Here is a 21,027-nt window from a genome sequence, read left to right on the forward strand (position 1 = left end):
CTGAGTATGTATTCTTGCTATACATTGTGTATGATTATATATTTTTTCAGACTAGAACTACATTGTTTATTTTGTGTGTGAATAGTTTATATTATTAAATTCAGTAATACTGTAATAAGATTAACAATGACATGTTATGTCAAGTACGATGTTTGGGTCAGTCTGCTCAAAGCAACCCATAAAAGTGAGGGCTTCAGGGCCCCCCAGTAGCACTTCAGTTGTCAGTTGACTTCTGTCTTTGGTCGGGTGATGTACTCATGGTAATTCATTGTTGAGGTTGGCTGGGTGTTTTTGGTGTTTTATATGTTTTTGTTCGAGAATCATGTATTGATTTAGTTGTCAGTGATATTGGCAACCTTAAAGTAACCTAGTATGTTCATGTGATTAGCTTTATTTCAGTGTTATTAGTGGTAAGCGTTTGTAAATATAGTTACACATTTTATTTAAGTTTCTTTACTCCAATCATCAAGTATTCATTTATTAAAAGGGGTTGCATTCAATCCCTATATTACACCGTAGTTGGAGTTGTTCTCGATACAAATTTAAGAACCATATATTGTAATTCTCTTTAAATACAATCACTCTGTGTTTGTTACGAGCCTTACCCCTTTGATACGTAACAATAGCGAAATATTTCCAAGTTTGTTCTTGTATAAAAAGCAAAAAAATAAGTAATAATATAAAAGGTAGGAAAAGCAGGTTTTTACCATTTTTTCTTTCGTCTTCTATTATTATTATTTTGTATTATTATTTTATTCTTATAAATAAGTGAAATGACCCCACTATTAAAATCAGAGTATCCCAGGACTCCTCTCAACTCACTAACAGAGACAATTTATGCTAGTCAACTTACTGAATTCCTCCAAGGGTTGAATGAAAACTGGTAGCTGTACACTGATTTATTACATAAGTGGCATCCTACACACAGAATGAAACTTCATAAAATTAATACAATTGATGTCATGAACCAAAAAATTAAATCACAAGGCTAATATTTCCATTCACCGCATCTCATACACTCATGGCCACTCATTCACGCATCACCATCATAAATAGGCCCCAAAGCTTCCAGTAATGATGCATAATATGGTAAGCGGAAGAGCGAATAATAGTTCTCTATTTATTTACAACCTTACAGTCTATTTAATCACAGAAGTGAACTTTCATTCAATTATACAGCTTACACAGCTCTCAGAACAAACCATCACTGTTGACCCCACTACACTCACCGCGGTTACAACCACATTATCCGTTTACTGCCTCAGTACAGGAACTATTCTCTTATACTCGACTATCCCCCTTATTAACACTACTCTGGGTACCATGTCAGGTGTTGCTCAGTAACAACACTGTTGACGGTGAGTAACCTCACTTACGTTGCGCCTGGTCTTCGTGTACTACTACTATTATGCTGTCACTCGGAATCCAGTATGACGATCAACCAGCTATGATACAATGATATGAGTTACTAAGGCTATCACCTTCGTTGGTGAGTTTTAAGGTGACTAAAGAGGCCGATACGGAAACCGGCAGAGTCGTTCACAGATGTTGCACATGTGGATGGCTCCATCTAGAGCGGGAGGGGCGGCGGCAATGTCTTTCCAGCATGGCGCTTGACTGCCACGGTATGAAGTGGGGCTAACTCGGAAGTATTGACACAGTATTGTGTGGTGCTCCTCCAAGCGTTAGGGTGAGGAGTAATCATTTCCCAGGTGAAGGGGTTGATTTAGCACTTTTTCAGTCTTGTCTTTAGACTATCCTCATACCCTTTCAGTTACCTGCCAGCGTTACGTTTTCTATTCGTTAATTGACTGTAAAGTAGCTGCTTTGGCAGTCTTCTGTCGTTCATGCGGGTAACATGGCCAGTCCAGCGTAGTTGGTCATGGTTTATGGTAGCCTAGATGCTCCTACAGTTGCTGTCAGTGAGAATACTGGCATTTGTTTTCTTGTCTTCCCAACGAATTCGGAGGATGGAACATAGACTAAGTTCGTGAAAGTTTTCAAGTGCCTTGAGGTGCCTCCTGTATGTGACCCAAATCTTGCTGCCATATAGCAGGGTGGGAAGGACCACTGCTCGATATATGTCCAACTTTAAAGATCATTTCAGGTCCCTACAGCTGAAGACATGGGAACGGAGCCTGCCAAAGGCTTGAGGTGCACATTTGATCCGATGTTGAATCTCTCCATAGATGTCCGCATTGGTGGACAGGTGGGAGCCGAGATACCGAAAGTGGGTAACATTGGGGAGGATAGTACCGTTAAGCTGGATAGATGGTGGAGGTATGGATGAACCAGAGGCAAGTGAAAGAGAATATGAGGCTTACGTACATTCACCTCAAGGCCGAAGTGTGCATAGGCATCTGCGTAGGTGTTCAGGTTTCCTGAAGTTCAGTGATGAAAGCTGCCGACACGTTTGTTCTTGCCAGGCTGATGAGTTATGTTGAAAAGACCCCCCTTCATCCGGTAATCGAGGTCCACCGCCCCCCACACTGCTAAATTGGCACTAGCACGAGTAAGGAAGGCAGCCAAGAAAATGGAAAAGAGAGTTGGTGCTAGTACACATCCTTGTTTCACCCCCGATTGGATGGGAAAAACTCAGATTGGGTGCCATTGTACAGGACACTGCCGTTCATGCTTAGGTCGATGAAAACCATGTGCAGGGTTGTGTAATGCGTCTAGTGTGGCAGCATTATGTTAGTGCTAATGTGCAAGCACTGCTTGCTTCCTCTCACTTTAAGCTACTGCTGCTGGTTAGCCCTTGTGGTGAACAGGGAAGCAACTAGCATAAGTCTTCCCCTGCCAGCACGCAGCCTCTTCACCATCAAGACTCCGGTAACTGGGTGCCTCGTGGGCCCAGGCTAGACCAGCAGTGGATCTTGGAGTAGCAGTGGGCCCCAGAAGGACGGTGCATAAGCCCACTGGCATGTGGTCACATCCTGGCGCCTACCAACCACTGCCCCACTGCCTTGCAGATTAACCTTGGTAGGTAAAAGGCTACAGGAGTAAACACCAACGAAAAATCTGAGGTGGAGCCCCTCATCACACAGACATGCTTTCAGAGTTCCAACAAGACCCCAACGGCGGCATAGGCGGAAGAGGTGACCAACATGGGAACCCAATGCCTACACCGCCAGCCGAAGGCAATGCATGATGGACAAGCTACTAAGGCGAAACCCAACAAACTGGGCTATCGGCAGTCCATAACAACTCTCCCTCTCCCTAGTCATTGCAACACTTGCACCAATGGATCAGGAAAAGGGAGGGTGAAGATGTGTGGTTGCAGACTGCGCTCCTTTCTCGCTACATAAATCATCTCACGTGCAGCCATACTCATCATCATGAAACCCTTATACCCTAAAAGTCCAATGGTGATGGGCGAGTGGTAATGCGGACAGCCAGAGACGACTGCTGGGAGTCTCTAGTCACAACTCTGCACATGGGCGGCTGTTACGAGTTGGGGATTTAGAATATAGTTATACGTCTACCCAGATCCCAACAGGTAACAAAAAAAAAAACAAAGACAATCGGACTATAAAAGGGTAGACAGAGGATGCGAGTTTTCGTTGTGTATAATAAAGTACCATAAATCCCTTAACAAAATATTCAGCTTATAAATTACCCTTAACCAAACTTAACTTAAACATTAACAGTATATACATATTAATACAACATAAACCATTTTGAAGCAAGTGGACGTGGGGGAGGCAATACAAGACAAAAGTACTTAAGTGAGGAGCTGAGATGGCTGACGATAAGGCTGAGTATTGTAGAAGACGGTAGGTAGTCACTGCACGTAGGTTTAGAGGATAGATGATCCTGTGGTCACTTCCCAGAGCCAAGTGCCCTCTCCTCGAATTGGAGCTCACAAAGAAGACTTGGAGGAAGTGACGCAACAACCAGGATATGGAGAAGGGAAACCCCGGAGTGGTAACTAAGACGAGTCATACTCGTGTCTCGTCCCTAGATGGCGTTGCTCGTGGTGCTGGGTAGGTAGATCAAGACAATAGATGGCGTGGTTCGTAGTGCTGGGTGGAGGGGTTCGTAACAGCGGCATAGATGAGATGGTCGTTTATGCACTGAGATCTAAGCAGCAGTGCAATCTGGTCCTGTCTATGCGACTGAGCAGCCCTTTTGAGGAGCCACTCTGCTCACCCCACATGGGGAGGGGTCTAGAAAAGGTGCCCTAAACATAGCCAGTATAAAAAAAAATAAAAAAAACGCATTCAGTAAGGTTATCCTTATGAGGTCGAAAACACAATTATAAATTCAGATTAAAACAAAATCAAACTATACAACCTCTTATGGTCGCTGCATGGAATGCCATGACCCTTCTGGAGACTGGCACAAATGAGTGTCCTGAAAAAAGAACCGTCCTTGTGGCAAAAGAGCTGGCTAGGCATAACATCAACAAAGCACCCATTAGTGAGCCTCGGCTCCCAGACGAGGGTCGACTCACAGAAGGGTAAGCCTGCTGCGGAGAGAAACGGCATTTATGGAGTTGGCTTTGCCATTCGCCATCCAGTTCTCTTTCTTTTCGTTTAGTTTCAAAATATAGTTCCATCGTAGTGGTCATCGGGCGGGGGTGAGAGTACCACGGAAATCTCCCACGTTCCAATAACGAATCTTAGATTTTTTTTTAAGCCCAGAGTGCTTCTTGCAAACCGACCATGGGGCTACCATTGCATGGTGTACACCACGGAGGTTCTTGCAATTGGCCCATAATACGAAACAACAAAGCCCAACTATTAATTCAGCAACAGGAAACTAAGTAACCAATCACAGATCAATTTTACAGTGTTCGAAGAATCTTGAACGAGACTGTACCTCTCGATCAAGAAAATTCCATGCTCCGCTCAAAAACCTCCTCCTCTCACTCCATACAAGGTGATAAAAATACCCCACACTTACCAAGGGGAGAGAGCGCTCTTTTGTCATGAATCCTTAGTCGAGAGGACTCGGGATTACGGAGAGTTCCAGTGATCAGGTATTGGTGATTTCATTTGAGCTCATATAAATCCAGGTATATTGTATATTTTATATTATTTGGACTATTTTGTAGTAATATGACATGCAAGGTATATTTATTTAGTTGATTTATTAAAATTAGCTAGTTTATTCAAAACAGCCATTAGACTAGTTACTGTTGTTCCGGTGATGAATACCAGAGGACCTTAAATTCCTGTCGGGTTGGGAAAAGCCGGCTGGTAGTCAATTTTATTCCTGACGCCTACTGCTATGCGTCGGAGCTGATTCCCCAATTTGAAGTTCGGGTGTGAAGTTTCCTTGCAAACATATCGGTTTGTTCAATTCAATTCAATTTCACTATTTATTCCTTGATAGAGGAAGCGGGATCCTAGTGCTGTCACTAGGTACCCCTGTATTATTCCATGATAGAGGAAGAGGGATCCTGGTGCTGTCACTAGGTACCCCTGTACAATAACACCAGAAGCATCTGGCAAGTGTGACAAGTATATACAGTATAAATATTATAAAGGGGCTTACTAAAGCCTAAGGAAGGAAGGATATTCCTTTAACACATTATCAATATTATTTACATAATATCTGGCCAGTATGGGGAGGATCATCGTGTCTCCGTCATGGGGTCGTGGAGTGGTGGTCCAGCAGGCGTCACGGAAGCGTTGTGTGTGGGGACATCTTAGGAGGTAGTGGAAAAGGGTGCTGCTGTCGGGTCTTCTGCATAATGCACAAGAGCGTTGCTCAGGGGATGCGGGGATACCAATCTTCCAAGCAAAGTCATACCCAATGATGATACGGGCAGCAATCACGTCCTTTTCCGCGACCCTTTCCCATAGACATACGAGAGGTCAGGAAGTTTACGGAGGACATCGTACCAGGTGGGCGGGGAGTCCAGGGGGATGGCTGCTTCCCGAGCTTCTCTCTGTTTGCGGCGAATTTGGGTCCTAAGCTGTAAAAGTGTTCGAGGAACAACGTAGTCAGGTGTGGCCTTGTTACAGCCAGTCTTGGCAAGGCCATCTGCTGCCTCATTCCCCAAGATACCGACATGACTGGGTATCCATAGGAATGTCACAGGACGGCCTGCATCCTGAAGTGTGGATGTTAACCCTCGTATTCGGAGGATGAGGTCCTTGATTTTCCCCTGATCCAAATGCGATCCCGTCGAGAGCAGACCTGGAATCGCAGCAGACAAGCAAGGGGCATCTGCTTCTTCCTCAGCGAGAAGGGCAGCAAGGAGGGCTATTAGTTCAGCCTGAGTGGAGGATGCCCCGTCAGAAACTCTGAGAGAAAGTTTGATAGGCTCAGGGGCATCAGGACGGGAGATGTAGACACCAGCCCCGGCCCGACCTGTAGCGGGGTCAACAGAGCCATCAGTGTAGAGGACGACCCTACCTGGGGACCAGTGGGCGATCCTGGAGAGGTGGTATTTGCAGAGAATAACAGGGTTCACGTGGGATTTCGGGAGCGGTCCACCGAGGGCAATCACTTCAGGTTGAAAATCCAGCCAGGGAGAAGGAGACGAACCAACAGCAGGGGTGACAACAATATCAGGCAGGAGGTCGTGTTCCTGAAGGGCTCGGATGAGTGACCCTCGCCACTGTCTTCTAGATGGAGGTCGGCCTCGGACAGCAGGAGTCAAGTTGGCTTGGACATAGTTGCCCGAGGATCCCGTAGAATGGAAACGGTAGTTTTTAGGTAAAACTCCTGGACACGATCCTGTAAGGGGGAAAGACCAAGTTCGGTATATAGAGAAGTAGAGCGTGTCCACTGAGGGGCCCCTTCAGGGATCTGACAATGTGCGAGTTACATACACACCCAGGTATTTTGTCTCATTAACCCAGTCCAAGGGCGTTCCTGATAAGAAAAGGGGTGGAGGTACAACACGACCGTGCCACATGGCTTTTGTTTTCTCAGTTGAAAGAAGGAAACCAAGTGAATCACACTCTCTGGAGACCAGATCAAGCGCTACCTGCATGCTGAGGTAGTCAGGGGCTTGGAGGAGGACATCGTCGGCATATCCTGAGTGGACAACTTCTGTCGGCCACGGGAGAAATGCAATGGAGTGCATGAGAGTGTTAAACAAGGTGGGACTCAGGACTCCACCTTGAGGGTGCCGAGGTTCATTTCTTGAACAGGAGATATAGACTATAGAGCCTTCAACGCGAACCCGGGCCTGACGTCCAGTGAGGTAAGAGGAGATCCATCGAAGAAGTCTCCCTTTATCCCCTAACTGCGCAAGTTCAGCTAAAATGAGGGCAGGCTTAGCAGTATCAAAGGCTAATCTCAAGGAAGACGGAGACGAGGGCAGTCTGATTGCAATAAAAGGAAGCAATGGAGTGTGCTGTGCTGCAATGTTGTATGAAACCATTGAGGGAGTTGTGAAAGCCACCTATCGTGTGAAGAAGGCGACGATGGAGTATCCTCTCCATCATCTTGTAAACACAGGATAGGTAAGACTAATGGGTCGATATTTCCCAGGATCTCCCGGCTTAGATGGGGATAATAGTAGCATTTTTCCAGTTAGATGGGAGAACTCCCTGTTCATAAGACATATTGTAGAGAGCGAGGAAGGGGCAGTTAGGAATATTAGTACAGGCGTTGAGGACAGAGTAGGTTATCTGATCATCCCCAGGAGAGGTGTCTTTTCTACAGCGACGGGCACTGTCAAGCTCGAACTGTGTGATGGGATGATCAGTGAGGGCAGGGGAGGTAAGAGCAGCATGAGCAACAGGCTCAGACGCATCGATGCGAGCCTGCACTGCCTCCAGCAACGGATCTGGAAGTGTCTCAGGGGAGGAAGCTCCTGCCCAGTCCTCCATGAAAGAGCAGGCAAGGGAGGCGGGGTCAGGGTGGAGAGGAGGTTTCCGTCGAGTACCCCATATAGCATTAATCCGATTCCATACATAGGAGGGTGACGACTGGAACGATAGAGACCCCGTGAAGGATAGCCAGTCCGCCTTACGAATCCGCCGACGCTCCTGAGTTGCAAAGGAGCACCAGTTTTTTAAGTCTTCCCAGTCCTCTGGAGAGCGAGACCTCCGTATGGCAGAGTAAAGATCACGGGTTACCTGCCGGAGGTGTCTCAGGGCAGGGATACGATACCAATAGTTGGTGGCACTTCTGGGGTGACGGGAGGGCGTAGAGGGGTTGCTCAATTGACAGATTCATGCACGGCACCAACAAAATCAGCGCTGTAAGAAGAGTCTAGGGACTGAGGGACAACATAGGAATCCGCCCAGGTAGAAAGGCAATGGATAAAGGTTAGGAACAGCATCTTGTGTGAGACGAAGGCGAGGGGATCGATAAGGAGCTGATGTAGGGGCAGAGAAGGAGAGCCTGAGTTGGGTAGCAACGGCAAGATGGTCACTATACAGAGCAGGCTCGGTGCAGACGGTAGGGTGAAAGGAGGTATGACCGTTCAATAGTAAGCCAACATCAAGGAAACTATGGGGGAGGCGAGTAGGATCGTCAGGACAAAGAAAGCGAACATCATCATCCCCATTAAGAAACTGTGAGAGATGTGATTCGTTAAGGGTACATGGAGTGGGATGATCTGGAGTAAGAGTGGGATGGCGGGCATTAAAGTCGCCAAGGACAATAGTGGGAACCCCATCATGGAGGTCGAGAAGAACCTGGGGGTCCAGAGAATCACTCTTGAAATGAACATCGACTACAAAGGGTCCAGTCACCAAGAGTAAGGGAGACAGAAAGTAATTCAGACGGGGTCCAAGTGAGTCAGGTGAAGGGAGACGAACAGATGGAATGGTGTTACGCACAAAGGTGAGGAGGCCACGAGCATGCCCACGGTACCGAGACAGGGTATAAACAGTATAGCCAGAGAGGCGGAGTGGAGTAACATCGTCTGTGATGGTTTCCTGAAGTAGAGCGACATCTACTTGATGGGTGAGCACAAACTGGGCGAGATCTGTCCGGCGAGTTCTAAGTCCCTGGATGTTCAATTGTAAGAAGAGGAGGGAACGGCCTCTGGTGTGAGATGAATCGGTGGGGATAGACAGGGCTCCGGAGGAGGTACCAAATTCTGTTAAGGATATTGGAGAGGGAGGAGTGAGAGATCGAGGGATGGATCCTCCATCTCGGGAGAAGGAAGGAGGCGGGTAACCAGGGCTTGCAAGGTGCGCCCCTGTTGGGTCAGGGTGTCCAGAATGAGTTGTTGTTGCCTCTGCAATGTCGCAATTGTTTCCACAAACAAGTTGAGTTGGGTAGAGAGAAGGTTGATTTGCTTGGAGTGGCGATCCAGACGGAGAGTGATTGTTTCCATAGAACCAACTTGTACCTGTACAGAAGCTGGAGGTGGCGGCGAGGATTGGCGAGGTGGTGGTGGTGGCGACAGAGAGGGACGGTGAGGGTTCAAGTGAGCAAGAGGTGGTGGTGCTGGGGCTGGTGAGAGACAGCAGGGGTCCAGGTGGGCAGGAGGTGGTGGTGACTGTGTGGCAGGGCCGGCAACGACCTAGTTCCAAGAACGGTAGGGAGAGGGAGGGAGGGGAGAAGGGATGGGTGGTAGGGGTGATAGGGGGGATGGTAGAGGTAGATCAATGAGAAATCCTTGGTGGATGGAAGAGGCGGTGGTGAATAGGAGTGAGGTTTGGTTGACAGGGGTTTCGTCAGAGACGAGGGCTGTGGAACAAGGTAAGTTTTCCCTGGGCGAGTGCCAGGACGCTGTGGGCAGTTGGCATTCCAGGCGTGGTGACTGCCATGGCAGTCGACACACCGTGGAACAACTGGGATTTTGTTCTGAATTTTCGATTTGCATTCCACTGTGTCGTGAGGACCTGCACAGAAACTACAGGCGACCATCCTCGTGCACTCCCATGTGCGTTGTTTCCACGATTGGCAACGACCACAGATTTTCGGGGTTCCGATAAATCGGTCGAGAGGACAGTTGTGAATAGGTCCTACATTCACCTTCGGGGGCAGGGGACCCACCCACCAGCCGATGAGGATGAGTTCGTTGGATGGACGTTTGGAGACCGGGTTGATGCGGCGCTCCATGTTGAGTAGTTGTGGGAGAAGAGGGCGAAGATCGTCGATAGGGATCTCCCAGGGTACGTGGCTAACCATTACCTTGGTACGACGTGTTTCTGGGATGATGATGGTGAACTTCAGCATCACCTCCCCCTGGGGAGCAGGAAAGCCCACTTGAGTGAGCAGGCGTACCGTCTCGTCCATTTGTGTGGTGACTATTACGGCTGTAGGACTTCAGCAGAGGCGAAGTGTTGAGTCCTAAAGTGGAGAGCAGTGACGGAAGAACCAGGTCGTCCATGTGCTCAGAGTCAAGTCCCGAGGAAAGGCGAGACGACGAAGGCGCGAAGGGGCAGGGAGACGAAGGGAATCCCCTATGTCCATCGTCGGCGGAAGGTCGGTGTGAGCTCACTTGGGGAGGACCCCGAAGGCAGAATGAGGTCACCCCCTACAGTCCCAGACGGGGTGCGAGAGGGAGCCGTAGCCCCTGCTGGAGACCTTGACTTATGAAGTTTCTGCTTTTTAGACTTGTCTTCAAGATGAAAGTCATCAGCATCACTGTCACCTATTGCCGCCGTCTCCAACGAACTGGAGCGCTTAACGGCGGGCATAGGGCACGTTGGCAACACTGCAGTCAGGCGGAGTGGTAAAGACGTCACTGCTACGTCACACTTCACATTGCGCATGCGCATACTTGAAAATCTTCGACCAGAGGGACCGGGTGGTAGGATCAAATGTTTTTATCAAGCAAAAATGACAAAGTCCAAAAGTAAAAAAAAAATAGATGCCACTGTGCTGATAACTGGGTCTTACTACAGTTCTCTGCACAGACTGGGATTAGTAGACTCGCTGAATTTGTCAGAAATACGACTTTTAAGGAGCAGTCTCTTACAGCCTCTGTTCACACCCACACACGCATGCGCGTTCTCGTATCGGTTTATTTTAAGTATTTTTCACTCTGGGTTTCCTCCATCACAATTTAACAATAATTGGTCTATTGAAGCCTGTCTAGAGCACTTTGTAATATTGAGTTAAAAAAGTAAGTTAATTACAGATCAGTATTCTCCCAAATTGACTTAGATTTGTAATACTCTCTCACTCACTCCTCCCTAACTGATGATAAAAACTACTACCTGAACCTGTATTAGGCTACTACATCTCCGCCGGGTCTACTACAAGTTCTCTACGTGTCCAACCTACATATCTGGGCCCAGATTCACTAACACTGCTGAGGTACAAAGTTAGTAACTGCCGGAAGATCCGAAGTCGATACGAACAGCAAGAACGTTTTACTAACGGTTAATAACTTAGTTGTGGTGGTGATACGAACTCTGGCATTAGTTCTTAAAATGCCGACAGGTGGCGGGTGTGTGTCTCCTCTTGGCCAATCACTGCGACTGATACATAACTGAGTAGGAGACGTAAGCCAATCATATCATAACAAAATTAGACCATGCAGGGTGCACTTGTGATAACCTCGACATCCACCCTTACCTGAACCACGAAAATTACATCAACACACTAAACACCGAAAACAAGAATACGGTAAGTCAGTTATAGTTTTACGATTTTTATTAGTTTTGTAAGGTTTTTATTTTTTTGTGTTCTTTATAGTATTTTAACCCATATTTTTCCTCTTCTTCACTGCCCTGCCCACTTTGAGCAACCAATATTATTGGTAATTGGAAGTACCAAAACATTGATCAAATATCCCTTATGTTGTGTCGTACTACTAGATTATATGATACATTTTACACACTGCTAGATGGGTTAAGAATACTTGTTTCTTAGCATTTTCTAATTTCATTATTATAAGCGAAATTTCTCAGGAAATGTTATGGTCACCAAACCTAACCTATTGTATTATACCATAAACGCCTTAGATGAGAAGGAAACTTGGTTAAGTTAGGTAAAGTTTCTTACTCCTGATTAGATATAAAATAAAGATTACTCTCATATCTGAGGCTAAAAACTCGGCAACCATACCTAACCTAACCTTGGTTTTCAATCATCTTAGTTTACATTGACTGTTACGACAGTTTTGATTCACTTTGTAACTTTATTCATTCATTTATAGGTAACAGCACTCTGTGATAACGCATATACTCAGATAAGCAATTGTTTACTTTTGGATTGTTTTACCAAGTAATATATTAAAATCTGTTTTTATTTTTTAGGAGGACCAAGCCGTGTACCACCCCTGACTGCAACAGAAGAAGCAATGGCTGGTTAAATTGGTTATGTTGCCATTCAGTGATGTTTGTTTCAGAAGAAGAGTAATTTATTTTCCAATTGTAGCCGTGGAGGTGGAAGGTTAGGTTAGCCATTTGTGCGTGATGAAATCAACGCATTGGTACAACTGCATCGGGAAGAATTTCCATATAAATTTACTGCTAATTTAGGCTATGTTTGGATAGGTTACATTCTATGCAGGAGGTAGTAGTAAATGCCTTACAAGAACTTAATGGATCAGTAGGGCATGGTGAGCTGAGCAGCAATAAGAATTTGCCCTCGGCATAGCTTTGTTTTATCTCCTTGTATTGCGTACAATTCAAATATGGAGTAATTGTTGTTTTTTTTTATTTATTTAATTTTTTTCGTGTCATACCTTACAATTGATATTTTTGTCATGTTCAATACAGTAATGAGAATCTCAAGGTAGTTACAGTATTTCCTTCATCAATTATTATTTGCTACTATAAACTATATATATATTTTCTTTTTATCTTTCATGACCATAAATATAGAAGGAAGAAAGAAAAAAGAATATATATTTTTATTATAATATTTTCCTGTATACCTACTTATTAAAACAATAAAAGTGTTACAGTTAATTTTAGTTCATTGTCCCTTTATTTCTTAGTAGTTTTATGTGAAATGTTTCAAAGGTAGCATATATAGATCTTTCTCTGCAAACTGAAGACTTAGTTATTGCAGCCTCATAGTAAAAATCTGAAAGAAGTCCCTTTTATGTGTGCTACATATGAAATGAAAAATATACCTTTCAAGACACTCTAATTCACATACAAAATATCTTGGTATGGCTATGACTAAGTTATAACAAGCTATTATGCTAAGTATCCAAGAAGTGCCCATGACTCACTTCTGTGTGCCAACAGTAATCTACACAGGAGCTTTGGTAATGGACAGGTGATTTACAGCCAATACGTTCATAGTTAAATAATACCTAACTCTATCTAAGTTCATCAAACCTAACATAAAAAGGGGTAAAAATTAACAGTGGTAAAGCATTTTTCTTAGAAAAAGAATTATGTACATAAGTTTTTTATCTGATACATTCAGTAGTGATGTTTTCCACTGCAAAATTAATGAAATGTATCTTACCCAAACATAACCTAACCTTACCTAATCTTACCTTATCTTATCTTACCGTATTTTACCTTACCTAACGTAACCAAACTTAACCTTACCTAACCTAACCCAAGAAACAGCTATGCACATGACAAACAATTAAGTTCTCTAGAAAAATTTAAAAGATTTAAAAAAACAAAAGTTTGAAGAGATAACAAACCTTTTTACATTCATTTCTCCAACTTATGTATAAATTTGTTGATATATAAACGTAACTTAGGTTGCCACTAATGTGCATTTTAACATTTGATTATCTCTGCGAATGGATTATAAGAAGGAAAGATTACCTGTAGGTTAGGTAAGGTAAGGTTAGGTTAGGTAAGGCATGTTAAGGTGAGGTTAGGTAAAGGTTATGTTACGACCCAAGGGTAGGTCGTTACATAAACACAAATCACTGAAGTCTTTCAAATATATCAGTATTATTTTTTATATTATTAATACCAAGTTCCGCCCAGCAAAGGTCAAGCTAACAGGTCAAAACCTAATCAAGTCAATAAATACATGAACATTTAATAACTTATTCCCACCACCACATACGTATGTACACAAAATAAAATAAATAACAATAATAATATGATGTTTGGAAGTGGCTGAGTAAGGACTGAATGTGCTTCAAAATCACACAAAATCAAGATCAAGCAATATCAAATCTCAATAGTCAAATGCCAAATCCCAAACACCAGAGAGAGGGTGTGCTCAACTTAAGACAGTGTACCAGCCTGCCACCGACATAACCTCTCTACCTCCAAATACTGACGTATCATAGCCGGATTGGCCAAAATTTAAACTTTACCGAAATGACCCAACTAACATTAGTTCCACTATCTTACCTATATACAAACATGCTACAATCAATATCACATGAGAGACAACTGTTGCAATAATAAATAGACAAAGTGATAATGAAATAAAAAAAATTAATACGTAGACGAGGGCTCATTTGGTGTGGGTGAGTATTGAGTGAAGCTGCCCCGAGCCAGCCACACACAGCATCCGAATCAATGTATTTTATACCCAGAACAGAAACTTATGGCAGACACTCGTAACATCCCCCTCCTTTTCTAAAAAGCTTACAAACAGAAGGAGAAACCCTTTACACTTCATGGGAGAGGGTGTCTGCCAAAAAATTGTCTTTCCCCTTAATATGTATCACTTCTATATTGAAGGGCTGCAGTGCTAAAGCCCACCTAAGTAACCTTTGATTTTTATTTCTCATCCTCTGTACAAATTGTAAGGGATTATGATCTGTGTACACCTCTACTATATATGGTGAGCCCTCAAAAGGCTTGTCAAAATCCGGCACTTTAACACTGAACTTGAGGTTAATAGGTGTTTAAGAGTTTCAAATGTAACCTGATATGCTTTTGTCCACAAACTCCTTCTTTTTGGCTGAATAAGTTTGTCAAAGGGGCCGATGCCTGTGCAAAGTTCTTACAAAGCCTTTGGTAGAATCCTGCCATCCCGAGGAACCTACGCAGAGCTTTTCGATCTGCAGGAGACAGGAGTTGCCATAGAGCCTCTATGTGTTCCTCCCAGGTAACTCCTGTCACTAGCAGGCCCTTTAGTATGGGCCAGGGCACTGCAAAGCCCAAAGGGGAGGACTTTGTACTGCCAAAGCCCATCAGGACTGAAGAAGGGAGTAATTCTCTTGGATTCCTCATGCCAGCTTTACTTGATAGCACCCATTCATAATGTCGAGCTTCGTGACGAATTTTGCCTGCCCGATGCTGTCAAGGATGTCGTCTATACGTGGGAGAGGGTAGGTGTCAGCCCTGTAGTCTGCACACATGCGGAAGGAGCCGTCGAGTCTTGGCACCAGCACGCACGGTGACACCCAGTCACTGTCGCTTGGTTCAATGAGTTCGTGTTGAAGCAAATCGTCCACTTCCTCCCTCAGAATATTCCTATTGGCAGGGATGGTCTTAAAGGGTGCTTGCTTGATCGGGGTCGTCTCTGGTAGAAGGGTCACCTGGAGTTCTCTGAGGTTACAGGCCCACGGCACGTCCCCAAATAGGTGCTTGTATTCCTGTAGCATCCTCGTGACATCTTCAACCTTTAGCTGTGAAAGATGTAAGACTTTAGAAGAGGGATCAGCTAAAATCTGTGAATTGCATAGTTTAACTTCTGGTCATACTGACACTTCATTTTCAACCGAGCCTGGGACAAGTTCTCTCGAGCAATCTCCCCAACTCTCTTCAGTCTAGCCTTGAATTTGTCAACATACACCGAAAGCGCAATTTTTATCTTATTATTAACCCAGCTCTCCTTCAAAACTGTCAAAGGACCCCTTACATCATGTTCGAAAACCAACTGAATAGGACTAAAACCAAGAGGATCCTGACAACTATCCCTAATGGCGAATGAGTGGCACTCCTTCTTCCCACTCCTCATTCTCCCTATAGTATTTGTTTAACATTGATTTGAAGGTTCGATGGAACCGTTCAATGGCTCCCTGATACTGTGGGTGATAAGCAGATATTTCTAAATGCCCAATTCATTTATGACTTGCTGGAAAATAGACGACGTGAAATTACTTCCCCTGTCGGACTGTACAATCTTTGGAATACCACAAAGGGTGAAAAAAATGGATCAGAGCCTTTACCACATTTTTAGCAGTGATTCGTCTAAGTGGTATAGCCTCTGGGTGTCTAGGCTCTGCACACACGATAGTTAACAGGAATTGGTTCCCACTACGACTTTTTGGGAGAGGACCAACACAGTTTATTATTACCTTACTGAAGGGTTCTTCTATTGCTGGAATAGGCTGGCTGGTTTGATCGGCTGATTAAGTTTTCCTGCCATCTGGCATTCGTGACAAACCTTGCAGTACTTAGCCACATCTCTCTTCAAGCCAGGCCAATAAAAATGAGTTTATATCTTATGATAGGTTTTCCTAACCCCTAAGTGTCCTTCCAGAAAATCGTGCCAGTGTCAAGATCTCTCCCCTATGACATTTTGGGACAACAATTTGCCTAACCACATGCCAGTCTTCCCCAGCAGGCACCGAGGGTGGTTTAAATTTCCTCAACAGAAGACCATAGTCCAATTAGTAACAAACAGGCCAGTCATCAGCTTCCTCCTCGCTTACAGCACTGTTACTCAGCTCTAACAACTCTGGATCACTTTCCTGGTCAGAAATTAATCTTTTCCTATTTATGGGCACTTGTTCTATAGGGATTACATCAGTATTTAAAGTTGAATCAACACTAGATGAGAGTGAGTTGTCAAATACGTCACCAATGACTTTAGGGGGATTATCGCCGCTGGCGCCACTGGCTTCTGTCAAATACGACTCACTGTCATCAACAGAATTGGCTTGAGACACATATAGGTCCTTAATACCAAAGTCATTTATAACACAAACTGCACCACTTGGTGGTGTGTCACCTACATTTGGAACAGGGTCAACACGATTATTCTGCCCATCTCTAAGCGAGATACTTCTGGTAACAACACAGGCAGGGAATAAACCAGGATACTGATCTTCAAGCAATTTAGTATTATTGTCCATCGTAGGAGTCGGGGTCACTACAGGATCAGGGACAACACGAGTACCGGCAATGTCATTAGCTAGAAAGAGGGTAACACCAGATACAGGGAGAGAGTCTTGGACACCAACAGTCACCCACTGAGAAACTATGTCTCTCCTCAAGAACATCCTTCATAAAGGAACAGTGACTACACCACCGACACCCTTCAATAACACATGCTCATCAGTAAAGGCACTTTCCACACAGGGAAAAGCACCTTTCACCACAATACTATGGTTTGCAGAGGTGTCTCGCAAAATCCGAGCAGGGTACCGAACATCACTAGACTCATCACCTGAGCTTAGGGCAATTTGCAATAACGTGACCTATCTGTTTACAATAGAAACAGATCATTTGACTCGTACGCTCAGACCTCGGAGATTTTTGTTCCGAGGCACTACGGACATTTACCTTACTCGAGGCAGATGCCTTTGCATCTTCAAACTTATCCTGCTTACCACCCTTGTCCCTAGTTACCTGACTTTGAAACCTAACATTCTTATGTGTCAACGCATAACTGTCTGCCAGAGATGCTGCTCGTTGCACTTCTGTAATCTCTCTCTCTTCCAAACATAACTGAATGTCTCGTAGGAGGGCTCTATTAAAATGCTCTAAAATGATCACCCCAATCAATTCTTCATAGGATTTACCCCACTACTTTGTATTCATCTTCCAAACAACTTACAAAGACGGTACTTAAATTTATGATATGACTGCGACTCTAGTTTTCTCTCATTCCTAAATTTCACTCTGTAGTGTTCCGGAATCAACTCATAAGCCTTCAAAATAGCCTCTTTAACCTCTTCATAACTGTCACATTTTTCAGCAGATAAAGACAAAAAGACTGACCTAGCTGCACCTTTAAACACAGTCTGAATCATTGTCACCCAGGATGTTTCAGGCCACTTGAATGATTTAGCTACATTCTCGAACTGCTGGAAAAATTCTTCTGGGTCATCTCGTCAAACTGAGGTACAAGTCGCAAATGTTTAGTGATGTCAAACACAGACTGATCACGGTCCTGAACACTGTCATTGTTGCTAGGCCTTGCTATTCCTACTCTATCTTGCACCTCAAGGGCTTTTCGCTTTTCCTCCTCCATAGCTTCCTCATGTTTACGCTTTTCCGCTTCCATGGCTCACTCATGTTTACGCTTTTCCGCTTCCATGACTAACTCATGTATTGCTTTTCCTCCTCCATGGCTAATTCATTAGCTCTCTCCTTTTCTCTTTCCTGATATAACCTTAACTCATGTTGCATCTCCAGCTTAAGTAATTCTAAACTATTTCCAGTGTCCACATTAGTTCCATTGCCAAATACACGTAACTGAAGGGTGTCCTCCGAAATAATTTCTTCCCGCACCAGCTCTGGAAGCACAGCAGTTTGTATTGCTGACTTACACTGACCCTTTTGGACGTTACTTCTATAATGGCTAGCAATGCTAATTTCAGTCTTTTATTACGTAACTGATCAGGACAAAGAATTTCTGGTGAGGGATCATTAACGAATTTTTCCAGGGAAAACATGATGAGTAACCTATCATTTACATGTTCTGCATACAGACACAATAACAGAGGTGTACAAGGCATCTGCACTCTTGAGCAGACACAACGGGTTGTGCATCCATTCTGACACTTATGTCTTACAAGCTCCCTGTAACTCTTAGAAGCCTCTGGTAGCCTTGTCCATAAGGGCCTCCACACAGCATCCTCTTTCACCCAATATCTGCCATCAAAGCCTGTCCCCACATGTGTCCAGTTTGAAAGCAGGCTCTCTTCATATGCTGAGTTAGGGCTTCCTTAGTTGGAGGCAGCATTTTCATGGAAGTCCTGCCTCTCCTTGTAAAAGGATCTCTTCTGCAGTCATTCACATTTAACATACGTTTGTCCTCTCATACAGAATGACAACAAACCTCTCGAGTAAAGCATGAACATTGGCTGATATGCCATTGCAGGGTAATGATACTGCTGGAAATGCAGATATAACTTCAGAAAAGACGTTCCATACATTCCAGGCTGATTTTTTGCCCATTCCACAGAAACCTGACACTGTGTCACAACCTGTGAAGGCATGAAATCCGAGAAGGGATTGAGCTTTTTGACTTCCAATAGCATATCAACACTCAACCTTTCAAAAAATTCAATTGCTTAATGATCACTTCGGTATCTACAGTTCTAAGTATAATCTTCCTGCTGCCTTTGCTGGCGGCATCAGCTGCATGCACAATCATTCTTCAGTCTGCTTTTACATGCCTGTTGGGAGACAGGTTGCTAAGGTCTGCATCTTCAGAGCTCAGAACATTTTCACCATCAGTCACATACAGCTCTTCTTCAGCCCTCATACACATACCCCATGTAATCATAACTTCTTTGTCCAAGAAAGCCACATAGCTCTTTCTTAATGTTCTCATCTTAAAAAACTGACTCCAATTCTGTGGTGCCTGTGTTGTACTTGCCACACGTCGTTTTACACCACTTCCTCTTTTCTGACGAGTGGCTGACTTCACGCTGTCACTGATATAGACATCCAAGACTAAATCAACACGGTGTACTTTCTCTTAGAATGTTACATGTTCCTTCTGTAGTAAAGTAGGACATTATATAATCGACTGCTGGAATCCTGTCAACAATCCAAGTGGTACAAACCTAAGCCTAGCACACAAATCAAGCCTGATATGAAAATTAAGCCTAGCCTGAATATACAAGTGGAGTCATTCATAACGAGTACACAATTAAAATCTTTCAGAAACTTTGCCTAGCACTGTAAACGTGCCAAAGAAAACTTTGACCGCACTAAATTTTAATGTTGTAAGTGTACCAAAGAGTGTATAATTGTTTAGTGATATCAAATTTAAGGGAGTTGTTTCATTAGGGAAAGAAATTTTTCAAAGGTCTAGAATTTTTATGGGACACAGGTGGTGCACAGTGTCATTAGAAAAGATGCATTTCCTACCGTTCAAAGTAATTACACTATTGATCATGTGGTTTTGCAGGACTAGTTTGGATATTTTGTCCTACCTATAGCTGAAGTGTGTTTGTACTCAAACCTATTTCATGGTTGTATTCGAGTAGCAGCTCATGACGGACTAAAGCCAGTTTAAGGCGTAGACTTAATTCTGGGTAATGATGTTACTGGTGCCTTAGCGAAACCTCAACCTGAGACTGTAATAACACCTAAAGTAAATCTCACCTTGCACTCACTTATCAACAGACTGCTGAGCTTGATTCACATGGCCTTAGACTTTAATTTTATGTTCGTAAATTAATTCAAGAAAGTGTAACAAAATCCCAAGCCTCCTCAGATGAGCTATATATAACTGATGTTCGGAAGCTATTTTTAGAGAATGTAAGTCCCACAATAACTCAGATGAACTACTGTAGATTTCGCGGGTGTTCATGAACTACTTTTAGAAAAAACTGTACCTGTAAATACTGATATTATGTCAAGGCAACAATGCAATTCTGCCTTGATTATTATTAAGCTGCCTACTGTTATGGAGTTACAACTTATCTACCAGAGAATTAGTCCTATTGTGATTGGACTGGGGGGTATGTCCGGTCGACAAAGCGATAGCAGACTCGAGAGACAGACAAGGGAACAGGTAATACGTAGATAAGTAGCCACAGCCCCCCAACACATTAAACGGTTAATGACTATAAAAAGCATTTTAGTTAAGCAGTTTTTGTAAAACATGAATACGAAAAGAGAGATCCTTCACTATTTCTGGGCATAATCACATCTCCAGAAGGGTTAAGAAACTAATTTATTTTACAAATAAAGTTAGTCTTAAATATCTAAACAAACTTATATACAAAAAAAATCAAAGAGTTGAAACTTTACTGAATCCTCCTCACCTAAAGTTCAAATGGTTCAAATATAAGGGAGGTAAATACACACACAAAGATAGAAGTCTGAATCAAACACAATTAATAAGTAAGTACATGAAAAAGAACACGCCCCTGAATACACCAATAATTAGCTAAATTATACCAAGTAAAAGTAATCCCTGTAAGACAAGATGAATTAGTAGAAGCAGATGAGTAGAATGTAGAGATGTCTATCCTTAGGTCACGTTGCACTACCCTGGCTTGGTTTTGATCAGAACTAACTTCCTTCCACTGTCCTACCTCCTCTCAGTATTTAAGGACCACGAATGTGGGAGGAGCTT

General features: G+C 43.7%; 1 protein-coding gene across 1 annotated transcript; it reads right to left on the reverse strand.

Moving 5' to 3' along the window:
* Window positions 1-14,986: 14,986 nt before the first annotated feature.
* LOC121856033 lies at window positions 14,987-17,994 on the reverse strand. Its single transcript, XM_042351336.1, has 3 exons — window positions 17,793-17,994; window positions 16,388-16,899; window positions 14,987-15,388 (listed from the first exon to the last, which is right to left on the reverse strand). The coding sequence occupies exons 1-3, from the start codon at window positions 17,992-17,994 to the stop codon at window positions 14,987-14,989; spliced, it is 1,116 nt and encodes a 371-aa protein (XP_042207270.1).
* Window positions 17,995-21,027: the final 3,033 nt, after the last annotated feature.

Source organism: Homarus americanus, unplaced genomic scaffold (assembly GCF_018991925.1).
Source record: "Homarus americanus isolate GMGI-L3 unplaced genomic scaffold, GMGI_Hamer_2.0 scaffold51859, whole genome shotgun sequence".
Lineage (NCBI taxonomy): Eukaryota > Metazoa > Arthropoda > Malacostraca > Decapoda > Nephropidae > Homarus > Homarus americanus.

Bases quoted from the DNA above. Each gene is read 5' to 3' on its own strand.
- LOC121856033 (XM_042351336.1), bottom strand. From the start codon at position 17,994: ATGGAAGCGGAAAAGCGTAAACATGAGGAAGCTATGGAGGAGGAAAAG. The intron at 16,900-17,792 runs GTTCGAGAATGT...CCCTCTTTCTAG, and splicing joins CCAGAAGAATTTTTCCAGCA to CTAATGACATTGCCGGTACT. The intron at 15,389-16,387 runs GTTTGTTACTAA...CATCTTTCACAG, and splicing joins AGGAAGCTGATGACTGGCCT to CTAAAGGTTGAAGATGTCAC.